At 54.4% G+C, this 22,317-nt stretch overlaps 3 protein-coding genes across 8 annotated transcripts; 1 reads left to right on the forward strand and 2 right to left on the reverse strand.

Annotated features, from left to right (window-relative positions):
* Nucleotides 1-119: 119 nt before the first annotated feature.
* ART5 (ADP-ribosyltransferase 5) lies at nucleotides 120-3,695 on the reverse strand. 2 transcript variants are annotated; one of them, XM_082660872.1, is made up of 5 exons: nucleotides 3,324-3,695; nucleotides 2,859-3,016; nucleotides 1,154-1,883; nucleotides 535-567; nucleotides 120-446 (listed from the first exon to the last, which is right to left on the reverse strand). In XM_082660872.1, exons 2-5 carry the CDS (start codon nucleotides 2,940-2,942, stop codon nucleotides 373-375), a joined length of 921 nt encoding a protein of 306 aa, XP_082516998.1. In that variant the 5' UTR covers nucleotides 2,943-3,016; nucleotides 3,324-3,695; the 3' UTR covers nucleotides 120-372. The 2 variants fall into 2 exon arrangements, with proteins under 2 accessions (XP_082516998.1, XP_082516997.1); XM_082660871.1 differs by having other exon boundaries at nucleotides 120-449.
* A 909-nt stretch (nucleotides 3,696-4,604) lies between these two features.
* Nucleotides 4,605-15,946, forward strand: ART1 (ADP-ribosyltransferase 1). Of its 5 annotated transcripts, none has more exons than XM_082659683.1 (5): nucleotides 4,605-4,659; nucleotides 10,868-10,994; nucleotides 11,266-12,043; nucleotides 13,122-13,163; nucleotides 14,620-15,946. In XM_082659683.1, exons 2-5 carry the CDS (start codon nucleotides 10,932-10,934, stop codon nucleotides 14,715-14,717), a joined length of 981 nt encoding a protein of 326 aa, XP_082515809.1. In that variant the 5' UTR covers nucleotides 4,605-4,659; nucleotides 10,868-10,931; the 3' UTR covers nucleotides 14,718-15,946. The 5 variants fall into 5 exon arrangements, with proteins under 5 accessions (XP_082515809.1, XP_082515805.1, XP_082515808.1 ...); XM_082659681.1 differs by lacking the exons at nucleotides 13,122-13,163; nucleotides 14,620-15,946 and adding exons at nucleotides 5,794-5,905; nucleotides 12,525-13,109 and having other exon boundaries at nucleotides 4,613-4,659; nucleotides 10,883-10,994; XM_082659679.1 differs by lacking the exons at nucleotides 13,122-13,163; nucleotides 14,620-15,946 and adding an exon at nucleotides 12,525-13,109.
* A 23-nt stretch (nucleotides 15,947-15,969) lies between these two features.
* Nucleotides 15,970-21,016, reverse strand: CHRNA10 (cholinergic receptor nicotinic alpha 10 subunit; the record flags this gene model as incomplete). The annotated part of the gene is made up of 5 exons (XM_082659678.1): nucleotides 15,970-16,462; nucleotides 17,149-17,681; nucleotides 18,476-18,630; nucleotides 19,048-19,193; nucleotides 20,935-21,016. 5 exons carry the CDS (start codon nucleotides 21,014-21,016, stop codon nucleotides 16,005-16,007), a joined length of 1,374 nt encoding a protein of 457 aa, XP_082515804.1. The 3' UTR covers nucleotides 15,970-16,004.
* Nucleotides 21,017-22,317: the final 1,301 nt, after the last annotated feature.

The following is a 22,317-nucleotide window of genomic DNA, read 5'->3' on the forward strand; positions in this document are numbered from 1 at the left end:
TTTTAGTCCCTCAGTCCCTGAGTCCCATATGGCCAGAGCAGGGCAGATGGTCTAGTCTCATGGAACAAACCAATCATGAAATTTGAGGTCACCACACTGCAACACTGTTTAATCCAGTGGCTGTCACAGTACTACCCTTGCTTGTCCCCTGGAGTCCCTACCACGTAGCGGGGATCCCTCCACCCTACCATGGCCTCAGATCCGCCAACATCCTGGCCGGGGAGATGGCTGCTAGGTCTGGGTCCGAAACCATGTTCTGGCTTCTCCAGGCTCTTCAAAGCCTCCCATCTTCATATGGATGTCATCATTTCCCAGGACTCCTACGTGGCAGGCACTGAACTTTCAGAGCCCAGCTCCTGAGAGCTGGAACTCCTAAGAGGCCAAGGGCAGGGCCTTCCAGGAGAGCAGAGAGAAGGCCCCCTTGGAGAGTGAGTCGGCCTGTCCTCCTGCTGGAGAGAGAGGAAAAGGTGGTGAAGGGTCAGCAGGGCCAGGGGGAGTCAAAGCAGCTGAGGGAGGGGCAGGAGGGTGACTCACTTGGCACAGACTCACATCTCGGCCTCTTCTTCGCTGCAACAGACAGCACAGTGAGGCCTCCATGCAGACAGACCCTCACACCCCAAACTTCCCTTCTCACCAGGCCCTGGCACGGCCATTCCCAATCTCAATCTAGCTTTCCCTTGTCCTAAATACAAACTTCTGACTTCCCTTCCTCCTTCTTCTTCCAGGAAATCTTCCCAGATTGCCTTTCCATCCCTGCTACCATCCTGGCCCCATTCTGTCCCTGCCTCAGCACTTGGGAATAGCGTATGTGTTACGCTATTACGCCCAGGGCCTCCTGAGATCTGAAGCAGCACTCCTGTCACTTTCCTCTGCTTATTGCCCCCCTTAACCAGGTTCTTTTGGTCTTTTAGACTGTATAGCAGAAGGAAACTTTCAAGGACCTTTATAGAATCATCTGAGAATATTCACAGATGCAGAAAACACTTATAGGGCCTTCTCTGAGCTGGCAAAACCTGAGTCACAGAGAAAAATAACTCCAGCTAACTTCCAGCCCTCAACTTCCCCATTAATCACGTGGGTCTCCTGAAGGCCCTGGGGACTGAAATAAATCAGGGACATCCTGCCAGTCCTGCTTCCCTCATGCATGGCTCACCACCCAGATAGGCGCAGTTAAAGTGGCTGCACATCTGATTATTGCTGGAGAGAGTCACCAGGTTCCGGGCTCCATCCTGGGAGAAACTGGTGACCAAGAAGACTTCATGCGGGGGGATCAGCACCTCACGCTCCTTGGGAAAGACAGACAGGGCCTGGATCGGGGCCCCAAAGCAAGTCCTTAGAGAGAAGAAGGTGGCATTACCAAATCTGCGGGCCACTGCCTCATCCAGGGAGCTGGAGGTAAACTGGCCTAAGCGGACAGAGACCCCCACCTCCTTGGGTTCAAATCGAATGGCGCCCACGCCTCGGAACACCACCTGCCCAGGTTCCCTGCTGCAGTCCCTACTGCCCCGCAGCAGCTGCAGGGCCTGGGTCAGGTAGAAGTGCAGGGCCTTGAAGGGGAAGTGCTGCATGTAGAACTCCCTGGAGTCACCGCCTGTCCGCACAGCCTGGTTCAGCTCCCGGTATAAAGGGTTAGATGAGTTGGTGTAGACCATGACGGCGATTCCGTGCTGGGTTTTGAAGCCAGGAGGCAGGCTGAGCCCTGGACACCTTTGCTCCCAGGCCTTCTGGGCTGTCTCCCAGGACTCCCGCAGCCTGGAATGGTTAGCCATCTCCTCCGCTAGCAGATGGACTGCCTTCTCCTCCATCTCCTCCGAGCAGCCCACATAGGCATCATCGAAGGTGTTTGGAGCCAGGCTCAGGTTCTGGATGGAAACATTCTGGGCCTATAGAGGTAAGGAAGAGAGGGGCCACACAGGAAAGGGTGTAAGTTCAGGGTACTGGGCAGAGGTTCTGGCGGCAGATCAGTTCAGAAACACAGAATCTCATTTCTATGCCCAAATATCTGGGGTGTGAAATTTGGCAAGAGCTCAAGGGCTTAAATAACAGGCACTGGAGCCAGACAGACATGGGTTCAAATCCTGGCTTCACCACCTATGGGCTGTGAGATCTTGGGCGAGTCTCTTAACTTTTCTGGACCTCAGGTTCTCCACCTATAAATTGAGGATACTTCCAACCCCACAGGGTTATTGTAAGGATAGCATATAGATCCTCACTTGTGTACTAACTAAGAGGGGTCATTTATCATTAGAGAGGTTCCTGCACTCAGTGGGACGTGGGGCTGGAAGACTTCCAAGCACCGTTCTGGCTCTAAGGCTCAGTATGCAGGTGACATACAAACGTATGGCCAGTCTCCAATTACCTGACCCCATCCCCATCCTCAGGCTCTTTCCCCCTCACACAGGTGCTAGACACCACAGCAAGTCACTGGCAGCTCTGAGGCTCTGAGTCCTCTCCTGCTCGAGAAGCCCTCATCCTCAAACCTGGGGGTGGGGACTGGGAGGAGGTCAAGCCCTGGTGTGGGAGGGGCTGCGGGAGGGCAGTACACAGGTAGCCCAAAGGAGTTTGTTAGGCTGGGCCTGTGGTGGGAGATGGGAAGTGACAGGAGAAAGATGCAGGCAATCCCAAGGGAGGACCATAGAAGGAAGGAGGATCACAGCAGGACCAATGGGTGGAGGTTGGGTTCTGGGAGATGGAATGGGAAGTTGGGGCTCCCTATAGGGATGGAAGTTCCTGAGAGGAAGAGGATTAAGAGGAATGGCATCATAGAGAAGCGTCCCTGGGAAGGCTCTTTGAGGAGTCAGGCCCCGGGTCCACCCCAACTGTTCCCTTTGTGGCAGCAAATGGTTCCCCCCAGTTACCTGCCAGGGGGCGTAAATGCGGATGCCGCTGAGGGTGTGGATGCCAAGGCAGCTAAGGGCGATCAACAGAGCCACCAACATCATTCCTCTGGGAGACTTGGAGAGTGAGATCCCGCTGAGGGTGGGACCAGCGACGGTGGAGTCTTGGCTTCGATGGGCTGGGGGACAGAAAGTTGGGAGAGTTTCTTCTACAGTGTGAGGGGTCCCTGGTCTAGGACTTGGCCCGGCGGGGCGCGGGCGGTGCCCAGAGCAGCCCTAAGTGTGTGGGCGGGTCTTGGATTTTATCCTCCACCCACCCCACCCCACCCCCCCACCCCCCGCCTCCACCCCAGCACAACCCCAGTCTCAGCTCCCCCACCTCCCAGCTGCCCGGGTGCTCAGCGCCCTCTGCTCGGGAATGCTAAAGGGAGAGCGGTAATTTGGCTCCGCTTGGAGAAGGGAGGGGACGGGGAGCCGGGGACTCACCTGGAGGTGGCGGAGGCGGAGAGCGGGAAGGGGCACTGAAGGTTCCTGGCGGCGGGGACTGAAGTCTGCGGAGGCGCCGCGCTGCCCCCTGTCCCCGGAGACCCGCGGATCAACGAAGTCCCGCGGCTAATTATAGCGCCACTGGCGGTAACCTGACACCTCTCTTCCCCAACGACAAACACTGGGGCTTGGGGGGCGGGGCTGAGGGTCGTACTTAACTCTCCTTCCCAAGGACTGCGAGGTCTTTCTCCAGGACACTTTTCTCCGAGCAAAACCAGTGCTAGAGGAGAATTACGAGACGTGGCCTCTCCCTCGGGCGGCCCCTGACCGCCACGGTCCGGGCTCCAGACAACTAGGCCGAAGAGACCAAGAGGGTCCAGCCAGCCGAGAGGTCACCACTTGCGCGCTCGTTCATTTGCATACAATTTGCATATGGCGAACACGTGGGTCACGTGTGTCCAGCATCTTAGCGGCCCCCACCCCACTCCCTTCTCTTTATGCCCTTCCCTTCAGCAAGCGTGGCCCAGATGCAGAGCTCTCTCTCTCACAACCTCAGGGTCCAGCCCCGCCCCTCCCTAGACCCTCTCTCCCTTGACCTCGCAGACTCAGGTGACCCCATGTTTATCAACACTAGCCTTTCCCCCTCACCTCCCTGGGCTTGCCTATAAATAACCTGGCTCTGAGTCTTAGATGCCCACTGGGAGGTAATGGGAGAAGGGGCCAGCTGAGGAATCAGCAGCTCTGGGAAGAACTTTCTGGCAGCCTGAACCTCTGGTATCATGGCTTTGTCTTCTCTCTACCCTCTGGCTTTGGGGAATTGCTTCTCCCATCCCGAGACCTGGAACCCCAAGAAAGACCCCAAGAGATGGAGTCAAACCTAGTCACTGAACAGGGGTCTTGAGTGAAGCAGAAAGTCCTCCAAGATCACATGGCCAAGGAGTGCTAGAGTTGGGACCCAGGCTTTTTGGGAATCTCGCCTTGCACCTTAGGTGAGTCTCCATGCTCACATGAAAGGAAAAATAAGGAGATACTCCCTGAGGCCAGGGGCGCTGAATGCTGGACCAAACCCAGTGGGGAGGCAGCTGTTCTAGCCTGGATCCTTGATTTCCCTCTGGCTTCAGGGGTTCCCTTTTCATGGGACGTGCTCTGGCCCAGAGCAGACTGGGCAGAGGCTAGTCCAGAAATAGATGGGGGAGTGTCACATTTCTGAGCAGCTGTGTGGGAGAGGTACAAGGGGTGGGGGACTGACGGTATAAAAGAGAAATCTGCCCTTCCCCTCCCCTGGTGGCCATCGCTGGAGACCAGTACCAGCTTCCCCATCCCGGAGAAAGTCTAGGTAAGGGGCACACCACTTGTTCCTGGGCACTGGGCATGAAAAGCGGTTTTTTTAAAGGGGAAATTTGAGGTATTAATGGAAGAGTCGCAGGAATCATTGGAAGAGTTTCTGGGAACTTTATATCTTAGTCTGTTTAGACCGCTATAACAAAATACCACAGACTGGGTAACTTATCAACAACAAACAAACATTTCTCATAGTTCTGGAGGCTGAAAGTCTGAGATCAGCATGCCAGCCTGGTCAGATGAGGGCCCTTTTCCTGATTCATAGCCAGTACCTTCCCACTGTGTTCTCACATGGTAGAAGGTGCTAGGGAAGTCCGTGGGGTGTCTTTTATAAGAACAGCAATCCCAGTCATGAGGGTTCATGAACTAATGAACTAATTATCTCCCAAAGCCCCCCCGCTTCTAATACCATCACATCAGGCATTAGGGTTTCAACATATGAATTTTGGGGAGACACAAATATTCAGACCATTGCACCTCTGATGGAGAGGTTTGGGATACCTAGGGAGGTTTGAGGCCATTGGGAAATTTGGGGATTTCTAGGGAGGGATTTGGAGTCACATCCCCAGTAGGGAATGTTCATCAAGGGTCTGGATGAGGGGAAACTGACAAGAAGTGCCCTGAGCAGGATGAGAGGAAGGACAGAAGGGCAGCTGGGATAGGAAAAGGAGTTGCCCAGTGCCTCCACTTCCTGGCCTCCCAGGCCCTCCCCACCACTTTGGCCTCCACACCATTCCCTGCAAAACTGGTCACTAAGTCACCAATGCACCTGTTCTGCAGTGCTCTACATTGTTGGCTGCACCCAGAAAGCCTCTCAGACTTGCAGCAAACATTCCAGGAGGGCTCACTTGTGCCTGGCCTTGGGCTGAGCTCTGGGGACACAGAATGGGTCATACCTGGTCCCTGCCCTTAGGGAATTCACAGGCCAGCGGGGAGGCAGACATTGAAGGGCAGCACAGTACGATTAGGACAGTGACAGGGGAAAGCACAGGGTGATTTAGGAAGCCAGAGGGCTTCCTGGAGGAGGTGGCTCCTGAGTGAAGCCGTGAAGAGTGGGTTGGAAAAGGGCATCCCCAGCACATGGAGGGAAGCAGCAGCGCCTCACCTGGAACTTTGCTCTGTACTGTAGAAGTCAAGCAGGGGTGGTGGGGCACGAGGCTGAAGAGGTTATGGCAGGCAAGGTCACAGAGCACTTCAAATGCCAGTGCCTGGAGGTTGGATTCTGTCCTGAGGGTAAGGAGGTAAGTTTTGTTTTGATCTCTTGCTTTTTTTTTTTTTTTTTCTTTCTGGATGCCTTCTCATCCCTTGCCTCATAATTGTCATCTCTGCATTTTGAGATATTTCTTCCAGTCAGGTTTGCCACAGAGGGTTTTCAAGCAGGTAAGGAACATGACCAACTGTGCTTTAGAAACATTGTTCTCCCTACTCCGCGGAGCAGCAGCAGTGTGGATTAGCAGGGGTGACAGCGGAGGTAGGGAGATCAGGGAGAAGGCAGGGGCTGACCTGAGCCATGGCAGGGCACGTGGGGATGGGGAAAGGGAAGGAGCATCGAGGTTGGACCCATACTGTGCCCAGCCCTAGTTGACAACTAATCTAGTGTTTGATGAATGGCTGAATGAATGGAAACCCAAGTAACCATCTTGGGTGACTGGATGAATAATAAGGATGGTAGATTACGCGAGACTCTTCTGTTGGCAAGTTCACAGGAACCACCCTGAGCTGGATGAAGCCCAAAGAGGAATTAATCACAAGGATCCCAGGGTATCTAACGGGACCCAAAGGCCAGAAGTGAAGAGTCTCTAGAAACCCAAGGAAGTGTCTTGCTCTGCCTGTGCCTTGGCTTCAAGCTGCTCTTTTTTCCTCAACCCTCCCTGCCTCTTTCCCTGGGGACCTTATCTCTTCCCTGACCTCAATACACCTATGACTCTCAAATGTCTTTTATTGTCCATTCTGCTCCATCTTGGATGTCTGCCCCTAGAGTGTCCACATGTGCCAAACTGAACTCACCAGTTCCCCTCCTAACCTGATCATTTATTCAATACATTTTTTTAACTGAGCACCTACTATGTGCTGGGATGAGCTTTTAAAGTTTCCTCTGCTTCTCCTCTGTATTTCCAACCCCGAGCATGGGAACCAGAGTTGTGAGCCTTGATTTCCCGTCTCATCCCCTAAATCCCATCAGACACCAAGTCTAGTAAATTCTACCTAGTAATGCTGTGTCCACCTTCACTGCCAATACCTTAGTCTGGCCACATGATTCAATGTCTGACTTCACAGTTCTCCTGCCCTATCACAAGCCTCTGGTACCTTTTATTGCTGTGTTTCTGCAGGGCAGAGACGGGGACAGAAACAGGATAGTGGAGAGGCAGTGACAGACATAGTTTGCCTCATGTTTTCACTGCATGACCATTTTGCTGTGTGCCACAAAATCTCAGTGGCATGCAAACATTTATTCTCATACTCCTGGGTCTTCACGTTGACTGTAGGTTGGCTAAAGTGAGCTTGGATGGGCAGCTCTGCTTCAGGCTGCCAGTCTGCCTCAGCTGGGCACCTCCCTGTTGTGGGCTAGGCCCAGGTCTGCTCCACTGGGTCCAGGCTGAAGGAACAGTTCTGGGCCATGTTCTGATGGTTTCTGACCCAAAGAGAAGACCTTCTCTCTTGGTTTGGGTTCCCCCAAAAGCCGACCCCGAGACAAGGATTGGGTGTAGTCAGCTTATCTGAAAGGTGATCCCAGGGAGTACCAGTGAAGCAGTGGCAAAGTGAGTTGAAGAAGAGAGAAAAGCTCCCCCGCAAAAATTGTGCGACCACTGTGGTCAACTATGTCCCATCGGGGACCCTCTGTGGAATAGAGAATCTGACTACCCTCACTGGGTGACAGCTGTCCTTGGGAACATTAAATCTCCTGCACTTTGGGGTTGCCCTGAGCAAGCTCCCAGGGTGATGGAGAAAGCCTTGGGCACAGAAATACACAGAACACTAAGGGTGGGAAGCTGTCAGATGCTTGAGGACTATCCATTGCACCTGTGTTGAACTTCAAGATGAGCTGAGGGGATACGGGCTGGGGAATCAACAGTGTCTGGCACACTCTCTTTTACACAACACCCATCTATCAAATCTCAGGAAAGACTCTGAGTAGTCTTGCTTGGGTTATGTGTCCATCCGTGAGCCAATCACAATGGCCAGGGCATTAGAGCACCAGTTTGGGGTCATGTATTCCCCTCATGGGGGTACAGAGTGAGGAAAGCCCCACTTGAACCCATGGACTAATTTCTCCACAAAGAGAAGATTATAGAAGCTCAGGCTTTTCTGGTGGATTCCAAGAGACCACAAGAGTTCAAGTAGTTTTTGCTGCTGAATTCTCTGCCCATTAGCATTCTATCCTGGAATTAGGGAGCGGTATCTCAGGTTTACACCCCACTGTGATGCCTTTTTTTTTTTTTTTTTTTTGCAGTACGCGGGCCTCTCACTGTTGTGGCCTCTCCCGTTGCGGAGCGCAGGCTCCGGACGCACAGGCTCAGCGGCCATGGCTCACGGGCCCAGCCGCTCCGCGGCATGTGGGATCTTCCCGGACCGGGGCACAAACCCGTGTCCCCTGCATTGGCAGGCTGACTCTCAACCACTGCACCACCAGGGAAGCCCTGTGATGCCATTTTTAATTCTACCTGCTCCGAATCTCCTCTGGTCAGCCCCTCACTTAAACCCACTCCTTGTACAAATGTGTTTCCATCAGGCTCTCTGGGTTCTTGTAACATGCTACTTGAAATTCCTCACTCCAACTCCATCTCCACCTTAAAAGAGCTTAAAGAAGCAGGGATGTGGATTTTGTTGTTTCTGTTCATAATTTTATCCTCAGTGCCTGACACATTACAGATGCTCAAGAATTTTCTGAATAAATGAGTAAGCAGGTTTTGAGGGAGGGAAGATAAGTTCAGTTTGGGACATGTTGAATTTGATAAACTCTGCTGGATGCTAACTCCATTGCCCAGAGAAACTCACACCTCAATTTAAACTGTATACTGGCAATTAGAGGATCTTAGATTTGGAGACTCACAAAATCATAGCCACATAACATCCCAGCATCTTAGGGTCACTGAACTATCAAAACTTAGGCCCCACCAGAAGCCAGAGTAGATTCGGGAGCAAGGATGCTTAACCTGAGTGAGACTGGGGCAGGTGCATAACCACCCTGAAATTTGTGTAACGTCTGTGTGAAGGTGCATATATCCATTTTCTGAGGAGCAGTTTCAGGTTTCATCAGACTTCTAAAGATAAAAAACCACTAACTGTATTACAGTCTGTATAAAAGAAGGAAAAGAGAAATACCCGAGAAGTTGCTGGTATGCATCTAGAGTATCTCTGGAAGGATATACAGGAAATGGGAACATTGGTTAGCTCTGGGGAGAGCAGGTTGGGGCTGGGGGATCAGTGAGAGAAAGACGTTTCACTGCATGCTTCGTGGACTATAAATTTTGAATAATGAAAATGTACTACCTTTTATTAAGTTAAAACTTAAAAAAATTAAAATTATGGGGATTTCCTGGCAATCCAGTGGTTAGGACTCCAGCTTTCACTGCCGAGGGCCCAGGTTCGATCCCAGGCTAGGGCACTGAGATGCCACCTGCCACGCATCGCAGCCAAAAAAAAAAAAAAAAAAGTTACAGTTATGATTGATCCTGTTAAGTGACCAGAGACGTAAATTAAAAACTAGATACCATTTGTACCACCAGTTAAATGAAAATTAAGAGAGATTAATAATGCCCAGTGTTGGCAAAGACATGGAGAAAAGGACACTTTTGTCCATTGTTGGTGGGAGGGTGAAGTGGGACCTTTTGGATGGCAACCTGGCAGTGGCGCAGTGGCTATCTAAATGAATACTATTCAGATCCTTTAAATATCATCTTCCTGATATCTTTCCTATAAAAATATGCAGACAAGAGGACAAAGATTTATATACATGGATGTTCACTGCAATATCATGTGTAATAACAAAAAATTAGGAAAAAAACCCTAAGTGTCCCTCAATAAGGAAATGGTTAAATAAATTATGGATTAACTATATATGAAATTCCATGCTGCCATCATAATGAACAAGGTAGATATGCATGTGTGACATGGAAGGAAGTCCATGGTACATTGTTACCTGGGAAAAGGTTGTAGAACATGTATGCATAAGCACACTTCCTTTTTCTTTTTGAAAATAGTGACAATAAAAAAACCCAAAACAGGCTGTATACAGAAAACTATGTGTGTATGTATATTTAAATATATTACTTGTGTGTGCATCAGAAAAGGTCTTGAAGGTACATTACCACGGAAACAGCAGGCATGGGTAACAGTGAGAAGGGGGACATGGAGGGAAAGCAAGAAAAGGGGGACTTGGGCTTTGTGATTCATTCATACACAATAAGCATGCATTACTCGGTAAAAAAATAAAAAAAGCAGCAGCACCAACTTAGAAACTGTCTGTTCCAATCTTGACCCAAAGCTGGGACACCTTCTTGGAGCCACTTTGGGCCCTCAGCGTGCCCACCCAGAGGATGCAGGAGGCTTCCCTGGGGGAAGCAGTACCCTCTGTACTCTCCCCCACCCAGCCCCTCTTCCCGCACCACCTGGGGGTCCCTGCCTGGCATCAGCTGAGGGCTTAGGGTGAGGGTTCAGTTGGCAGCAGGATTGCAGGGACAGAGGAGGACCCTCTGGATCCCCAAGCCCTGCTCTAAGCCTGACCCTGGAGTCCTGCTGTGGCCCCACCAGCTGACCACTCCTGGATCTGCCCTGTTCCAGCCTCATGTCCCCCTGAGGGGAAGCCTGAACCTCTCACTGTGGCAGTCAAGCTCCTTCAGGACTGGCCCCAGGCTTTCCAACACTGCAACTGCCACACTAGCCAGAACGTCTTTCACTCTTTACATTCCGAGTCCCTACCTCTAATACCACTGCTCTTCCCATTCCTGCTGTCCCAAACTCCTTTCCCACCCTCAACTCCAATCTTTTCTCTCCTACCTTCCCTGACTGAAGCCTTATTCTCCTATTTGTCCCACAAGACCCTGTTCACATGTCACCTCCTCCAGGAAGTCTCCCATGTTCCTTCCGGCAAGAAGGGTCCCCTCTCGCTTCTGAGCCTCCGTTTCTACGTTGTGACTCTGTGTCAAGCACCCAAAGGGGCCCAGGCTAGGTGTCAATTCATCACAATTTATTAAACTGTGCAGATTCCCATTTTCCAGACGAGGAAACTGAGACCCAAAGAGTAACTTGCCCAAGGTCACCTCCAACATGCAGACCCCTGCCATGATGTCTCTGCTGCTCGTGTCCATGGGCCTCATGGAAGCACTTCAGGTACAGTCATCCTCCGCTGACCCCATGCCCTAGCTGCTGGCTTCTGAAGTCTGCCGGATGCTTCGCTTGGAGATCGCTCAGAGCTTGGAGATCGGACAGCCCCAGAGCCTGGTGTCGGGGATCTGTAGCTAGTAGTTCCCAAGCCCCTTCCCCTCCAGGTGTGTCTGGGGCCCTTACTCTTTCTCAGCTCAGTGGAGGGGGAAGCTGGATAACAGGGCTCCTGTTCTCCCAGGGCCTAATCTCTCAGTCCTTGCTGCTCCCCCTGCCTCAGGCCCAGAGCCACCCCATCACACGACGAGACCTCTTCTCTCAAGAAATGCCCCTGGACATGGCCCTGGCCTCCTTTGACGACCAGTACGCTGGCTGTGCCGCAGCCATGGCGGCGGTTCTCCCGGATCTCAACCGCACGGAGTTCCAGGCCAACAAAGTGTACGCCGATGTCTGGGCTCAGGCAAGCAGCCAGTGGCAGGAGCGCCAGGCCTGGGGGTCCAAGTGGGGCCTCAGCCCTACCCGTCTGTCCCCGCCCGCAGGCTTCCGAGAAGAGCACGGGGTGGCCCTCCTGGCCTACACAGCTAACAGCCCCCTGCACAAAGAATTCAACGCGGCCGTGCGCGAGGCTGGCCGCTCCCGGCTCCACTACCTCCACCACTTCTCCTTCAAGACACTCCACTTCCTGCTGACTGAGGCCCTGCAGCTGCTGGGCAGGGGCCAGCGTCCACCCCAGTGCCGCCAGGTGTTCCGAGGGGTGCAGGGCCTACGCTTCCGGCCAGCAGGGCCCGGGGCCACTGTCAGGCTGGGGGGCTTTGCCTCTGCATCCTTGCAGAATGTTGCAGCCCAGCAGTTTGGGGAAGACACCTTCTTCGGCATCTGGACCTGCCTCGGGGCCCCTATCAAGGGCTACTCCTTTTTCCCTGGGGAGGAGGAGGTGCTGATCCCTCCCTTCGAGACCTTCCAGGTGATCAATGCCAGCAGACCGGCCCAGGGCCCCACCCGCATCTACCTCCGGGCCCTGGGCCAGCGCAGCATGTACAACTGTGAGTACATCAAAGGTGAGCAGGGCACGTGCCAGCCAGCAGCTGGGCGGAAGGTGGCCTTGCCCGTCCCGTTTTCAGAAGATACATACAGAGATATTAGAAACAGTGAGAAGGACCGAGTCCTGTCCCCCAGCCCCTCCACCCCTTCCGTCCAAGGAGAGACATAACCTTCTTAAGTAGCACGCTTGCTTCTCGACCCTGGAGGTGTCTAAGCCAGAGCTGGCCACTTGCCTGCGGGGAGACTGAAGAGGGTTTCCTGACCAACGCAGATGTCTTTGGCCATCTGAGGGCCAAAGAGACTTGGTGTCAGGCTTTCCTCCCAGCTGGAAGCTGCTGCCAGAAATGAGTAAGCGGCCCACCCCAGTTTTCTGAGAGGAGTGTGTTTATTTGACTGAACAGAACCCCTGTGCCGTCATGTGTGCTGGCAGGGGTGGGGTGGGGTGGTGAGCCAGCAGTCAGGTGCATTACCCCTAAATTCCAGCTTGGGCTCTGGCAGGTCTCGGATGCTTTCCTGTCCATCCTCCCTGGACCATCCAGAGGAGTAATCATGAAGATGGGCCCAGGTCCTTAACCTCTGAAGGGGCTGTGGGCTGCTGGTCCTCGTTGAGGGATGCCCAGGGGCCTGTGAGGCCCACTTTTCATATCAATAGTTAGAGGCAGGCTGTTGGCTGGACCCATGGACCACATCTCAAGGGATAAGTTCCAGCGCGGCTTCAGTTACCACCTTGGACAGCATCACGAGCGTGCACGAGTTGATGGAAGGTGAAGGAGACACACAAACTAGCCCCTCCTTGGCTGGGACAAGACATGGGAGAGGGAGAGGCGGGTGTGGCATGGAGGCAAAGTTACAGGCCGGGGGGGCAGGAGGAGTGCCCAGATGACCCTGGCTTCAAGGGCTGGTGCCTTTCTGGCCCTGCTATTCATGGGTCAAGTCAAACCCAGGCAAGGGAGGTCCCACTGTAAGGAAGCAGAATCAGGAGAAAACACACCAGCTTCTCCTAGAGCAAGTCAGGGATGGACCACGGGGCTCTGGAGTCCCTTACCATCCCGAGAGCTGCTGAGCCTTTGATTCTTTGCTGTTTCTTCCCTACAGACAAGCAGTGCAAGTCAGGGCCCTGCCGTCTGGATAACTCAGGTGAGGGCTGTGGGCATCTGTGGGGCTCTTCTGGGGGCTGAGCTGGCTATCCTGGGTCTGGGCCCCTCTCCTGGATGGACATCCCCCATAAAATAAAAACAACGCCCTTTCAATCAAAAAAAGTAGACTCCCTTAAGCAGACACCTGTGGGAAGTTGCTAACCCTCCCCACTGAATGTGTATGTGGGAGATGGCCACCCAGCCTGGGGCCGTCTCCGCCTTCCCAGGAGTCCACTGACCAGAGCCCAGAGAGCTCCAGGCTGCACTGAGGCGACGGAGGGAAGGGCCGCTCCACAAAGTCCTCCTGGGCCTTCTCCTCCTCCTGCCGCAGAGCCCTCGGTCTGTTACTGCCTTCAGAGCTCTCTCAGACCACCTCCCAAGATCAAGGTCAGGTCTTGGCTTCTGGAGACCTGGGCTCTAGCCCAGGCTCTGCCCTAACTCTCTCTGTGACCAAACATCTCTCTCTGGGCCTCAGTTTCCCTATCTGCATAGTAGGCATATCGGACTAGACGGTCCCCAGGTTCCCTTTGGCTTGAACACCTGCTGTGCCAGGTCCTGCCTCAGCCACCACTTCTCTAGGCGGGAACAGGCCATTCTCAGGGAAGAAATCACAGGCGCCCCTCCCCCTCGGGTCCCGCCTCCTCCCTCAGGGCTCTGAGAACAGCGGATAGGAAGGAGCCCCAGCCACCCTTCTCCATGACACAGTACCACTCAGGGTTCCATGAATCCTCACCATGATCCAATGATGCAGGTAATGTCATCACCCCTGTTCCACAGATGAGAGAAGGCAGGCACAAAGAGATGATGCAACCAGCCCCACACACAGAACTAGAAAAGTGTTCGGTCCAAACAGCCTGGTCCTGGAGCTGAACCTGGAACCACCGTACCAGGCTGGCCCCCACCTCCTCAGATATCATCTCATTTTATCCTTACTGGACAACTATCGACTGGAAGGAGGTGGGACAGGGAGTATTATCCTCATTATATAGTAAAGTGAGACTCGGAGACAGAAGTGACTTGCTCCAGGTGAGAGTGAGTTAGTGGCAGAGTCAAGACCAGCCAGGTCTCCAGACGCCAACTCAGCCTCTTTGAGGTCTGATAACGTAATTTCAAGCACTGCGAGAGTTTAGGATTCCCGCCCCCCTCCCCATCCCCCATCCCAGTGCACCAGCAACTCTCCCACCAGAGTTTGAGCAGAGGAGCAAAGATCTGCATCACCAGATCCCACTCAGATCTCTAACCCTTTTCATCCCACCCTGCAGTGCCTCAGCTGTGTCAGTAGGAGACTGGGGGACAGACCTAAGGACCTCTGGAAGGGGAACTGGGGCTCTCCTTGGTCTCATCTCCACCTTCCTCCCTAATTTTGTGTATCAGTCAGCTCACTCTGCTCTGTTCATCTTGTTTCTTTGTGTATCTCACGTTGCCCCTAAATCTCTGTGCCTCTGTTTTTCCTGCAGCCATGGGTCAGGGCCCCCTGTCTGCAGTCTGGTCCCTTCTACTGCTGCTCTGGTTCCTTGTTGGAGAAGCCTTTCCAGAGAGTCCAGGACTCCTCTAATCCATCAGCCACTGAACAGCTCTGCCGTCACCTCTGCCCAACATGAGGCTGTCAGCCACATGTATGCTTTAAGCGTGGCCAAGATCTGCGGTAATTCCATCTGGAGGGAACTCTGGGATTTTCTCTGGCAGCTGCCAGGCTTGCTAGCGGGAAGAGGAAAATGTAGGGACTGGGCCTCATCCAGGGGTCTAGGAGTAAGACGGTGAATAGAGGTGGGGGGACTGCAGGACAGGTAACCACTCACTTGGAGACAGAAGATTAAAGTCGTTTGGAGGTGGGGCGATTGGGGAGAACAGTACTTGGCCATGGTATTTGCTGATACTACTCAAATGCTTCCCATGTACACCTGGACTGCTCCTATTCGCTCCTCCAGGAAGCCTTCTCTGGCCCCTCCACCCTGCTGGGTTAGGGGCCCTGCCTCTGTGCTCCCAAAGGGCCATGGTCTCCCAAGTCCAACTGTGAGCTTATGAGGGCAGGGACGGCGTCCGAGGCACAGAGGTGGTGCCAGAAGATGTGTGGAAGTCAGAAAGGAACAAATAAATACCTTGTGAATGCTGGTTCCTGTACTGCCCCTACCTTGGGCACCTTCAAGCTCTCCGGATGTCACTGTGTGGGAACAGGGTAGACTGGATCTCATCTTCTTGTCAGCAAAGATGTAATTTCTGCTCTGATGCATGAGTCCTAAGGTCCCTAAGAGGCTGGTCCCCAAGTTCCACCACCATGGGCCCTAAGGATAAGAGAGGACACGGAGGAAGTGATAGGCACACACTTTATTATCAGTCGGGGCTTTGGGGCCAAATCCTTGTGTGGCCTCCTGCTCTGGAAACTGGACCAGGAATCCTGAATTCCCAGTTGCCATCCCTGAGCCCCCAGGTAGGGACAGGCAAGACCAAGTCCCTGTAACAGCAGCCACAGAGGAAGGAAGAGAAGACAGGAAGTGTGGCAGTTCTGTTTGTACTACCTGCACTCTCCTCACTGAAAGCACTAACACTCAGCATCGGAGTTCAGTTCTGTCCCTGCAGGACTGCCCTTTGATCTTGACCCTTCTTAGAGTCCCTCCTCTGCAGGAATCAGGGGAGCGGAAAGCTCTGGATTTCCCTTGGAGGTTAGGGTACAGAGACAATGAGTACTCCCTCTGGTGTGTGAAGTAAGTAGCGCTGAAGAGAGGATGTCCCAGGCTCTGAGGGCCAGTGGAGAGAGACTGAGTGGCCTGAGGGCCAACCACCACCTGGCCTGGCCATTCCATCCCCGTCTGGAGGTGCTGTGGCTGCAGCAGACCCCTGGGACTCACAGGGCCTGCACCAGCACGAGAAGGCTCATCACCAGAGCCATGGAGAAGAAGATGCCCAGGAAGAAACGGTCCATGACACGGGCCAGGCGCTTCCACTCCTCATGGCAGCGCTGGGCAGCCCTGTGTCTGTGGAAGGTGTTGGTGATGGTGGCTACATGGCGCAGCAGGGCTTCCTGATGGCACAGACACCGAGGCTCATGGCAAGGGCCTGCTGGTGGGCCAGCTTCTCTGTCAGGAGGCTGGGGGCTGGGGGATGACTCAGGAGGTCTAGACTGCCCACAGGGCTCCCCTCGTTCCCGCACACACAGGCCCCGCGCCAGGCGTCCCAGCAGGAGGGTCCGAGCCCAGGCTGGCACTGGGCGGGCACTGGGACCACAGTAATGCAAGTTCATGATAAGGATGGTGAGCGCTGTGGAGAAGGTGACCATGGTCATGGTGGCCATGTAGTACTTTCCTGCAAGAGAGGGAAAGGGAACTGAGGCCCCAAACAAGAACTCAGGGGGCCTGAGCTCCCCAACTGCCTGAGCACAAGGAGGAATGAGCTCATTCCCCCGTAAGGCTCGCAGGACCCTCCAAGCCCAATGGATGGAAGCGGGAAGGAGGTAAGGGCCAAGGGCTCCATCTCCCGCATTCCCCCGTCAGGTTCTCAGAAGCGACCTGCTCCCTAATTGTTCCCCCCACTGCTGGAGGCTGGACTCACCCACAGTCCCGTGAAAGTCACACTCTTAAATAGAACCAGCATGATCTGAAGCAAGTTATAACAGAAACTTCCTCACAGGTGTGTGGTGCTGCTTCCTTGAGTTAATAAACGTCAAGTGTTTAGGAGACCGCCTGACACGCAGTGAGCACTTAGTATGGTTTGCCTGTGATTGTAACACTGGGGATGTCGACCTTCCTCCATCAAGTCCTTGAGGAAAGACCAACTCTTTCCTCTGCCCCTTCTCCCTGGAGGGGACCGACCTCTTCCCCCTCAATCTCAGAACGAGGCCAGACCCCAAGACGGTCGGCGGGGCTCCTCCGCTGACCCAGGCCGGTCCGGCTCCCACTCCTGCACCTGCGGACACCCGCGCACTTCAAACCCGGGTTGAGGGCGTCCTCTTCCGGCCCCCTCCCCCGCCACCCCGGGCCCTCAGAGCTCACCGATGAGCGGCACGCTCTCGGCCGGCGGCATGCTCTCGGCCAGGAGCAGCTGGAAGACCGTGAGCGCCAGCAGCACGGTGACGCCGAGCGACACCTTCTCGCCCGAGTCGGCGGGCAGGTGGAAGGCGAGAGGCGCCAGCAGCGAGATGAGCACGCAGGGCAGCAGCAGGTTGCACACGTAGGCGGCGGCGCGGCGGCGCAGCAGCAGCGTGAAGGTCACGTCCGGGTAGGGCTCGGAGCAGCAGCCGTAGGTGAGCACGCGCCGCCGGGCCGGCATGCCCAGCACACGCCACTCCACGTTCTCCACGAAGTCGGCCAGGCTGGCGGCGGCGCCGCGCGTCTGTACGTCCAGCTGGTGCCCGCCGTGCGTCCACGAGCCGAACGTCAGGCCGCAGCGCTGCGCGTCGAATGGGAAGGCCGACACGTCCACGCGGCACGAGCTGCGCGTGATGGCCGGCGCGTCCCAGCGCACGGCGCCGTCGTGCCGCAGGACCACGTTGGTGCTGGCTGAGGCTGGCGCCTGCGCATCCGCCCTGCGGGCAGGGGGTGGGGCTGCCTGAGGCGCCGTGGCCTGGGAGGTAAGGGCTGCCCCTTGAAAGGGGTGCGCTTCCGGCCCGCTGGGGGCGGCACAGAGGGCAAAGGGAGCAGTAGAGAGGGCCCTCTGTGCCTTTGGAGGCCTAGCAGGGCCGGCGCCTGTAGGGCCCAGAACGAGACACAGACCTAGCTCAAAAGTTGGCGCGGGGCGCACGGTGGCTTTCCTTGAGTGTCATCTGCAAAGCTCCTAGAGGGGCCCTGAGGAAAATATGCGGAGCTATGTGTTGTCTGGGAAGCACAGAACTGGCTTAGGCGGCATAAGGGACTACAGAGGGCTAAGCCCTGAAGGAAATCCCTAGGCAGGCCCTGGGGTGCCCTGAGAAAAGGGTGGAGAGTGCCATAAAGAGGCACTTGTGTCCCAGAACCCCTTCTGCGAGAGATACAGAATTGGCCCTGGACCACACAGAGGATTCCTAGGAGACACTCAGCCTGGGTTGGCTTGAGACAGCCTAAAGTGGAGGTGCCGTCAAGGGGCTGTGAGGTCCCTCCAGCAGGCCCTTGCCATGAGCCGCTGTGTGTGTGGGGGGGGGGGAGGGTGGTCAGGAAGCCCTACTGCACCATGCAGCCACAATTGCCAACACCTTCCTGGCAGCATAGAAGGGTCCTAGGGGAAAGCGTCTAGGGCACCATAGGAGCCGGGTTCGATGTGGAGGATGGGGGACAAGTGCATCACCAGAGCCAAGGGCAACTCTAGGGAGGGGTAGGAGAGGGAAGGGGCCCAGGTAGGAAGTACTTGTTATAGAGTATGATGTCCGGTCGCCACACGAGACTGCTGGGGATGCGGATGGCATCCAGGCCACCATAGGCGTCAGGGTCCCATCGTAGGTAGGCATCTGTCCACTCCTGTCGGATCCACAGGTACAGGGTCAGCACCTGGTTCCGCTCATCCTAGTTGGGGGCAGAGAGTGGGCATAGATGTGGACAGACGTCTGCACATAGCCTGCCCTGTGTGTGCACACTCACCTATAGAGCTCTGGTCAGCACCCGCAAACCTGACTTGCCCATACAGTTCAGTTCCCACCCAGCCTTGCTATGTGACCTTGGCAGGTCCTTCTCTTCTCTGGGCCTGAGTTTCCTCAGAAGTTACATGGGTGGTAATCTCTGCTAGGCATGGATTCAAGTGTGCAAAGTATTGGGCACACTGTGGGCACCCAACAGTTAGGATCCAACAGTTGGTAGCTGTTATTGTTGCTAATCTTAATGTTTACAGGAAAGAATTGATTGGAGATTAATCCCAGTCTCCCATTCCCCCATTCCTTGACACTGTCACCAGCACACTCCACGACTGTACAACAACCAACGCACCATGTCGATGATCTGGGACAACGTCACTTCCAGGGTCACGTTCAGAGCCTGGTCTGTGTCTGCCACAGGTCTCAGGGCACTTGTGTAGTTGGCAAAGAGGTCTCGGAACAGCTTGTGTGCCAGCCTGCCCTCAGCTCCGAAGCACTCTGGGGGACCAGTAAGAAAGGGTGTCCATCCGAGATCCTAGTCCAGGGGCCTCTGCTCACAATCTGTACCCTCCACAAGACTGAGGCCCTGTCAGCTGCTCTACTGTCTCACAGCTGTCTAACTGTCCCTGTTCTCTGTCTCTCTACCTGTGGCTCTAGTTCCTCCCTGGCCTGCCTCCAAGGATAGATGAGGTGAAGGCCATAGTGTGAGTAGGTACTATCTTCTGAAGCAAGGCTGATGGGTTTCTTCCCCACCATTCCCTTCCCAAGGACCTGGATTCTGCTTGCCCCACCACAAATGCTGGAGGGGCTGGGAATTCCCTGGCAGTCCAGTGGTTAAGATTCCACGCTTCCACTGCAGCGGGCACGGGTTCGATTCCTGGTTGGAGAACTAAGATCCTGCAAGGCGTGTGATGTGGCCAAAACAAAACAAACAAAAGAACAAATGCTGGAGGGGCCCAAACAGATGGCAAGAGTCCCAGTTCTCAACCAGGCATCCAGAACCCTGTTGCCCTGCCTCTTCCAGTCCCTCCAGCTTGTCTCTGCTTCTCTAGCTGCACTTCAGTTGATGTCTTCAAAGCTTCTAACACTATGGGCCCCTCCTTCCTGAAAACACACTCTTCCCCGGGTTTTGTGACACATCCCATTGTCCTCAGTCCTTTTTTTTTTTTCTCAGTCCTTGATTTAGGTATTGTTCCCCAGAATCTTGTCCTTTGCCCTTGTCTCCTTTTTTCTTCAGCCCAGATTTTTCTCCTGAGCTCCGACCTGAATGTCCTAAATGTCCTGTAGGCACTTTAAACTGTGTAGGGCCAAAATATGAACTTCTTTCCTCCCACCACGTTCTTGTTTTCTTTTTTTCTTTTTTTAAAAATTTATTATTTATTTGGCTGTGCTGGGTCTTAGTTGCAGCACACGGGATCTTCGTTGTGGCGTGCGGGATCATTTCACTTGTGGCGTGTGGACTCTTTAGTTGCGGCATGCAGGCTCTTAGTTGCGGCACGTGGGCTCTTAGTTGCGGCCTGTGGGATCTAGTTCCCTGATCAGGGATCGAACCCGGGCCCCCTGCATTGGGAGCGCGGAGTCTTAACTGCTAGACCACCAGGGAAGACTCTCCTCCCTCCATGTTCTGAAACCTGTTCCTTGTCCTGTGTTCCCCATCTCAGCAAACAGCACTCCCCGGTGACCTCAGCTGGAAATCTGGTAATTTGTCTCTCCCTTCTGCCCCTCCTCTCTGCAGACCACTCTGTGCCCGCATCCTGTCAGTCATACTGCTGAATGCTCTTGAATGCTTCATCACCTCTCCAGCTCGGGCCCATCCTCCCTGCATATGGACCACGGCAGCAGCCGCCTCCTCCCTGCTCTCCCACCTCGGGCTCACCTCTCTAACCACCTGCCACACTTCTGAGAGATCAAGCTTTTAAACAAATGAATCTGACTAGACCAGTAGCTGCTTAAAACTGTTCAATGGCTCCCCAGGCCTGCTAGATAAAGCCCAAACTCACCCTTCGCGCTCTGGTCCCCCTGGCTTTCCCAGCCCTATCCCTGGGAGCTGCCCCATCAACTGCTCCCGCCCCAGTCAGGCAAGCCCCCTCTTGCCCTCTTCAGCTCCCCCTCCTCCACACTCCCCAGACAGTGCTTGCTCCCAGCACAGAAATGAAGAGAGAGCACGTGGAGAGAGGTTTGGGGAGCATGGGAACAGCAGCAACGCCCAGAGAGGCCAGGGCTGGTTTACTGAGCATACCTGGCAGGAGTGGGAGCAGAAGCAGAAGGCCCAGACTGGAGACAGAGATGCTGAGGCTGAGGCGGTGGCTGCCGGGCCCCATGGCCTTGCCGCAGCCAGAGGAAGGGCAGGTCTCTGGACAGGAGCCTCCTGGCCTGACCTACGGCAGCATCAGGCCCTGCTGGCAAGGATGGTGTAGACAGTCCCTGCAAGGCAGAAGGAAGACTGGGATCTCTGTTGAGTCCAACTACCCTGCAGGGAGTCCTGCAGCCCTTCCAGTTCCTTGACCCTGCTATTTGTACCTGCCCTGGGATTTTAGTCCTTGGGCCTTGGCATCTACTGTTTCTCCTTCTCTTCTGGCCTCTGCCTCTGCCCTGTTCTTCGCCTCCCACCCCCTTTACCTCTCACTCAGCCTCTCTGTCTCGATTTCCTTCTAGCCGTCCCTCTGTAACTCTTTCTTGGTCTCTGCCTCCCTGACTCTGGTCTTCCTCTCTCTCTTCCTTTCTCCTGCCTCTATTTCAGCCCCCTTGACTTCCTCAAGCCCTTCCCCACACCTGACTCTGGGGGAGCCTGGCGCATTCTCAGCAAGACAGGGACAGGGACTCCATCAGCCCTGAGCCTTCTGAGGCACAGGACAGAAGGCCGTGCCCCCTTTCCCTTTCATTAGCTTAATTACAGAGTTGGGACACCTGTGTCCATGGGAACAGAGCAACTGAAACTGACACCTCAGGTCACTGGGACCTGAATTATTCAAATTCTGTAAGGTAGCACCCATGCTCAGGCCCAACTTGGGGGATTGGAGGGTACAGAGATGCCAGGTCAGGATCTGCAAGAGACTGGGGCTTAAAGGTGTGAGGGGAGAGGGCCAGTGGATGGTAACTGTCCTCCCAGCTCTGTCATCATTACTAAATTCTTCAGGCTCCCTTTCATCTGTCAGCTGTGCCCTCAGTTAGGGACTGAACACATCTGTCTAGGCTGGGTGCTTTGTGCCAAGCAAGCTCTCCCCTCCTGGTGAGAGGGGTGCCAAGACTGAGGCTGCTCCAGGTGGCCCCACAAAGCAGGAGATGCAGCCTGCATCCTCGCCATCCCACAGCCATCCCAGTCTGAGCCTCAGTATTCTCCCTATGCTTAAACATCACGGGCGGTATTGGGCCACAGGGAAAACACAGCCTTTATTTATTTATATTTATTTATTTTTTAATATCTTTATTGGAGTATAATTGCTTTACAATGGTGTATTATTTTCTGCTGTATAACAAAGTGAATCAGCTATACATATACATATATCCCCATATCTCCTCCCTCTTGCATCTCCCTCCCACCCTCCCTATCCCACCCCTCTAGGTGGTCACAAAGCACGGAGCTGATCTCCCTGTGCTATGTGGCTGCTTCCCACTAGCGATC

This window comes from Grampus griseus (genome assembly GCF_964374135.1).
Source record: "Grampus griseus genome assembly, chromosome: 8".
In the NCBI taxonomy this organism is placed as follows: domain Eukaryota; kingdom Metazoa; phylum Chordata; class Mammalia; order Artiodactyla; family Delphinidae; genus Grampus; species Grampus griseus.

What these genes read in the sequence shown, in the direction of transcription:
- ART5 (XM_082660871.1), bottom strand. Translation starts at nt 2,942, where the DNA reads ATGATGTTGGTGGCTCTGTTGATCGCCCTTAGCTGCCTTGGCATCCAC. An exon ending in TAACTGCGCCTATCTGGGTG is followed by an intron (nt 568 to 1,153) that starts GTGAGCCATGCA and finishes TGTCTGTTGCAG; the next exon opens with CGAAGAAGAGGCCGAGATGT. An exon ending in GAGATGTGAGTCTGTGCCAA is followed by an intron (nt 450 to 534) that starts GTGAGTCACCCT and finishes CTCTCTCTCCAG; the next exon opens with CAGGAGGACAGGCCGACTCA.
- ART1 (XM_082659679.1), top strand. Translation starts at nt 10,932, where the DNA reads ATGCAGACCCCTGCCATGATGTCTCTGCTGCTCGTGTCCATGGGCCTC. An exon ending in GCCTCATGGAAGCACTTCAG is followed by an intron (nt 10,995 to 11,265) that starts GTACAGTCATCC and finishes CCCCTGCCTCAG; the next exon opens with GCCCAGAGCCACCCCATCAC. An exon ending in CAACTGTGAGTACATCAAAG is followed by an intron (nt 12,044 to 12,524) that starts GTGAGCAGGGCA and finishes GGGCTCTGGCAG; the next exon opens with GTCTCGGATGCTTTCCTGTC.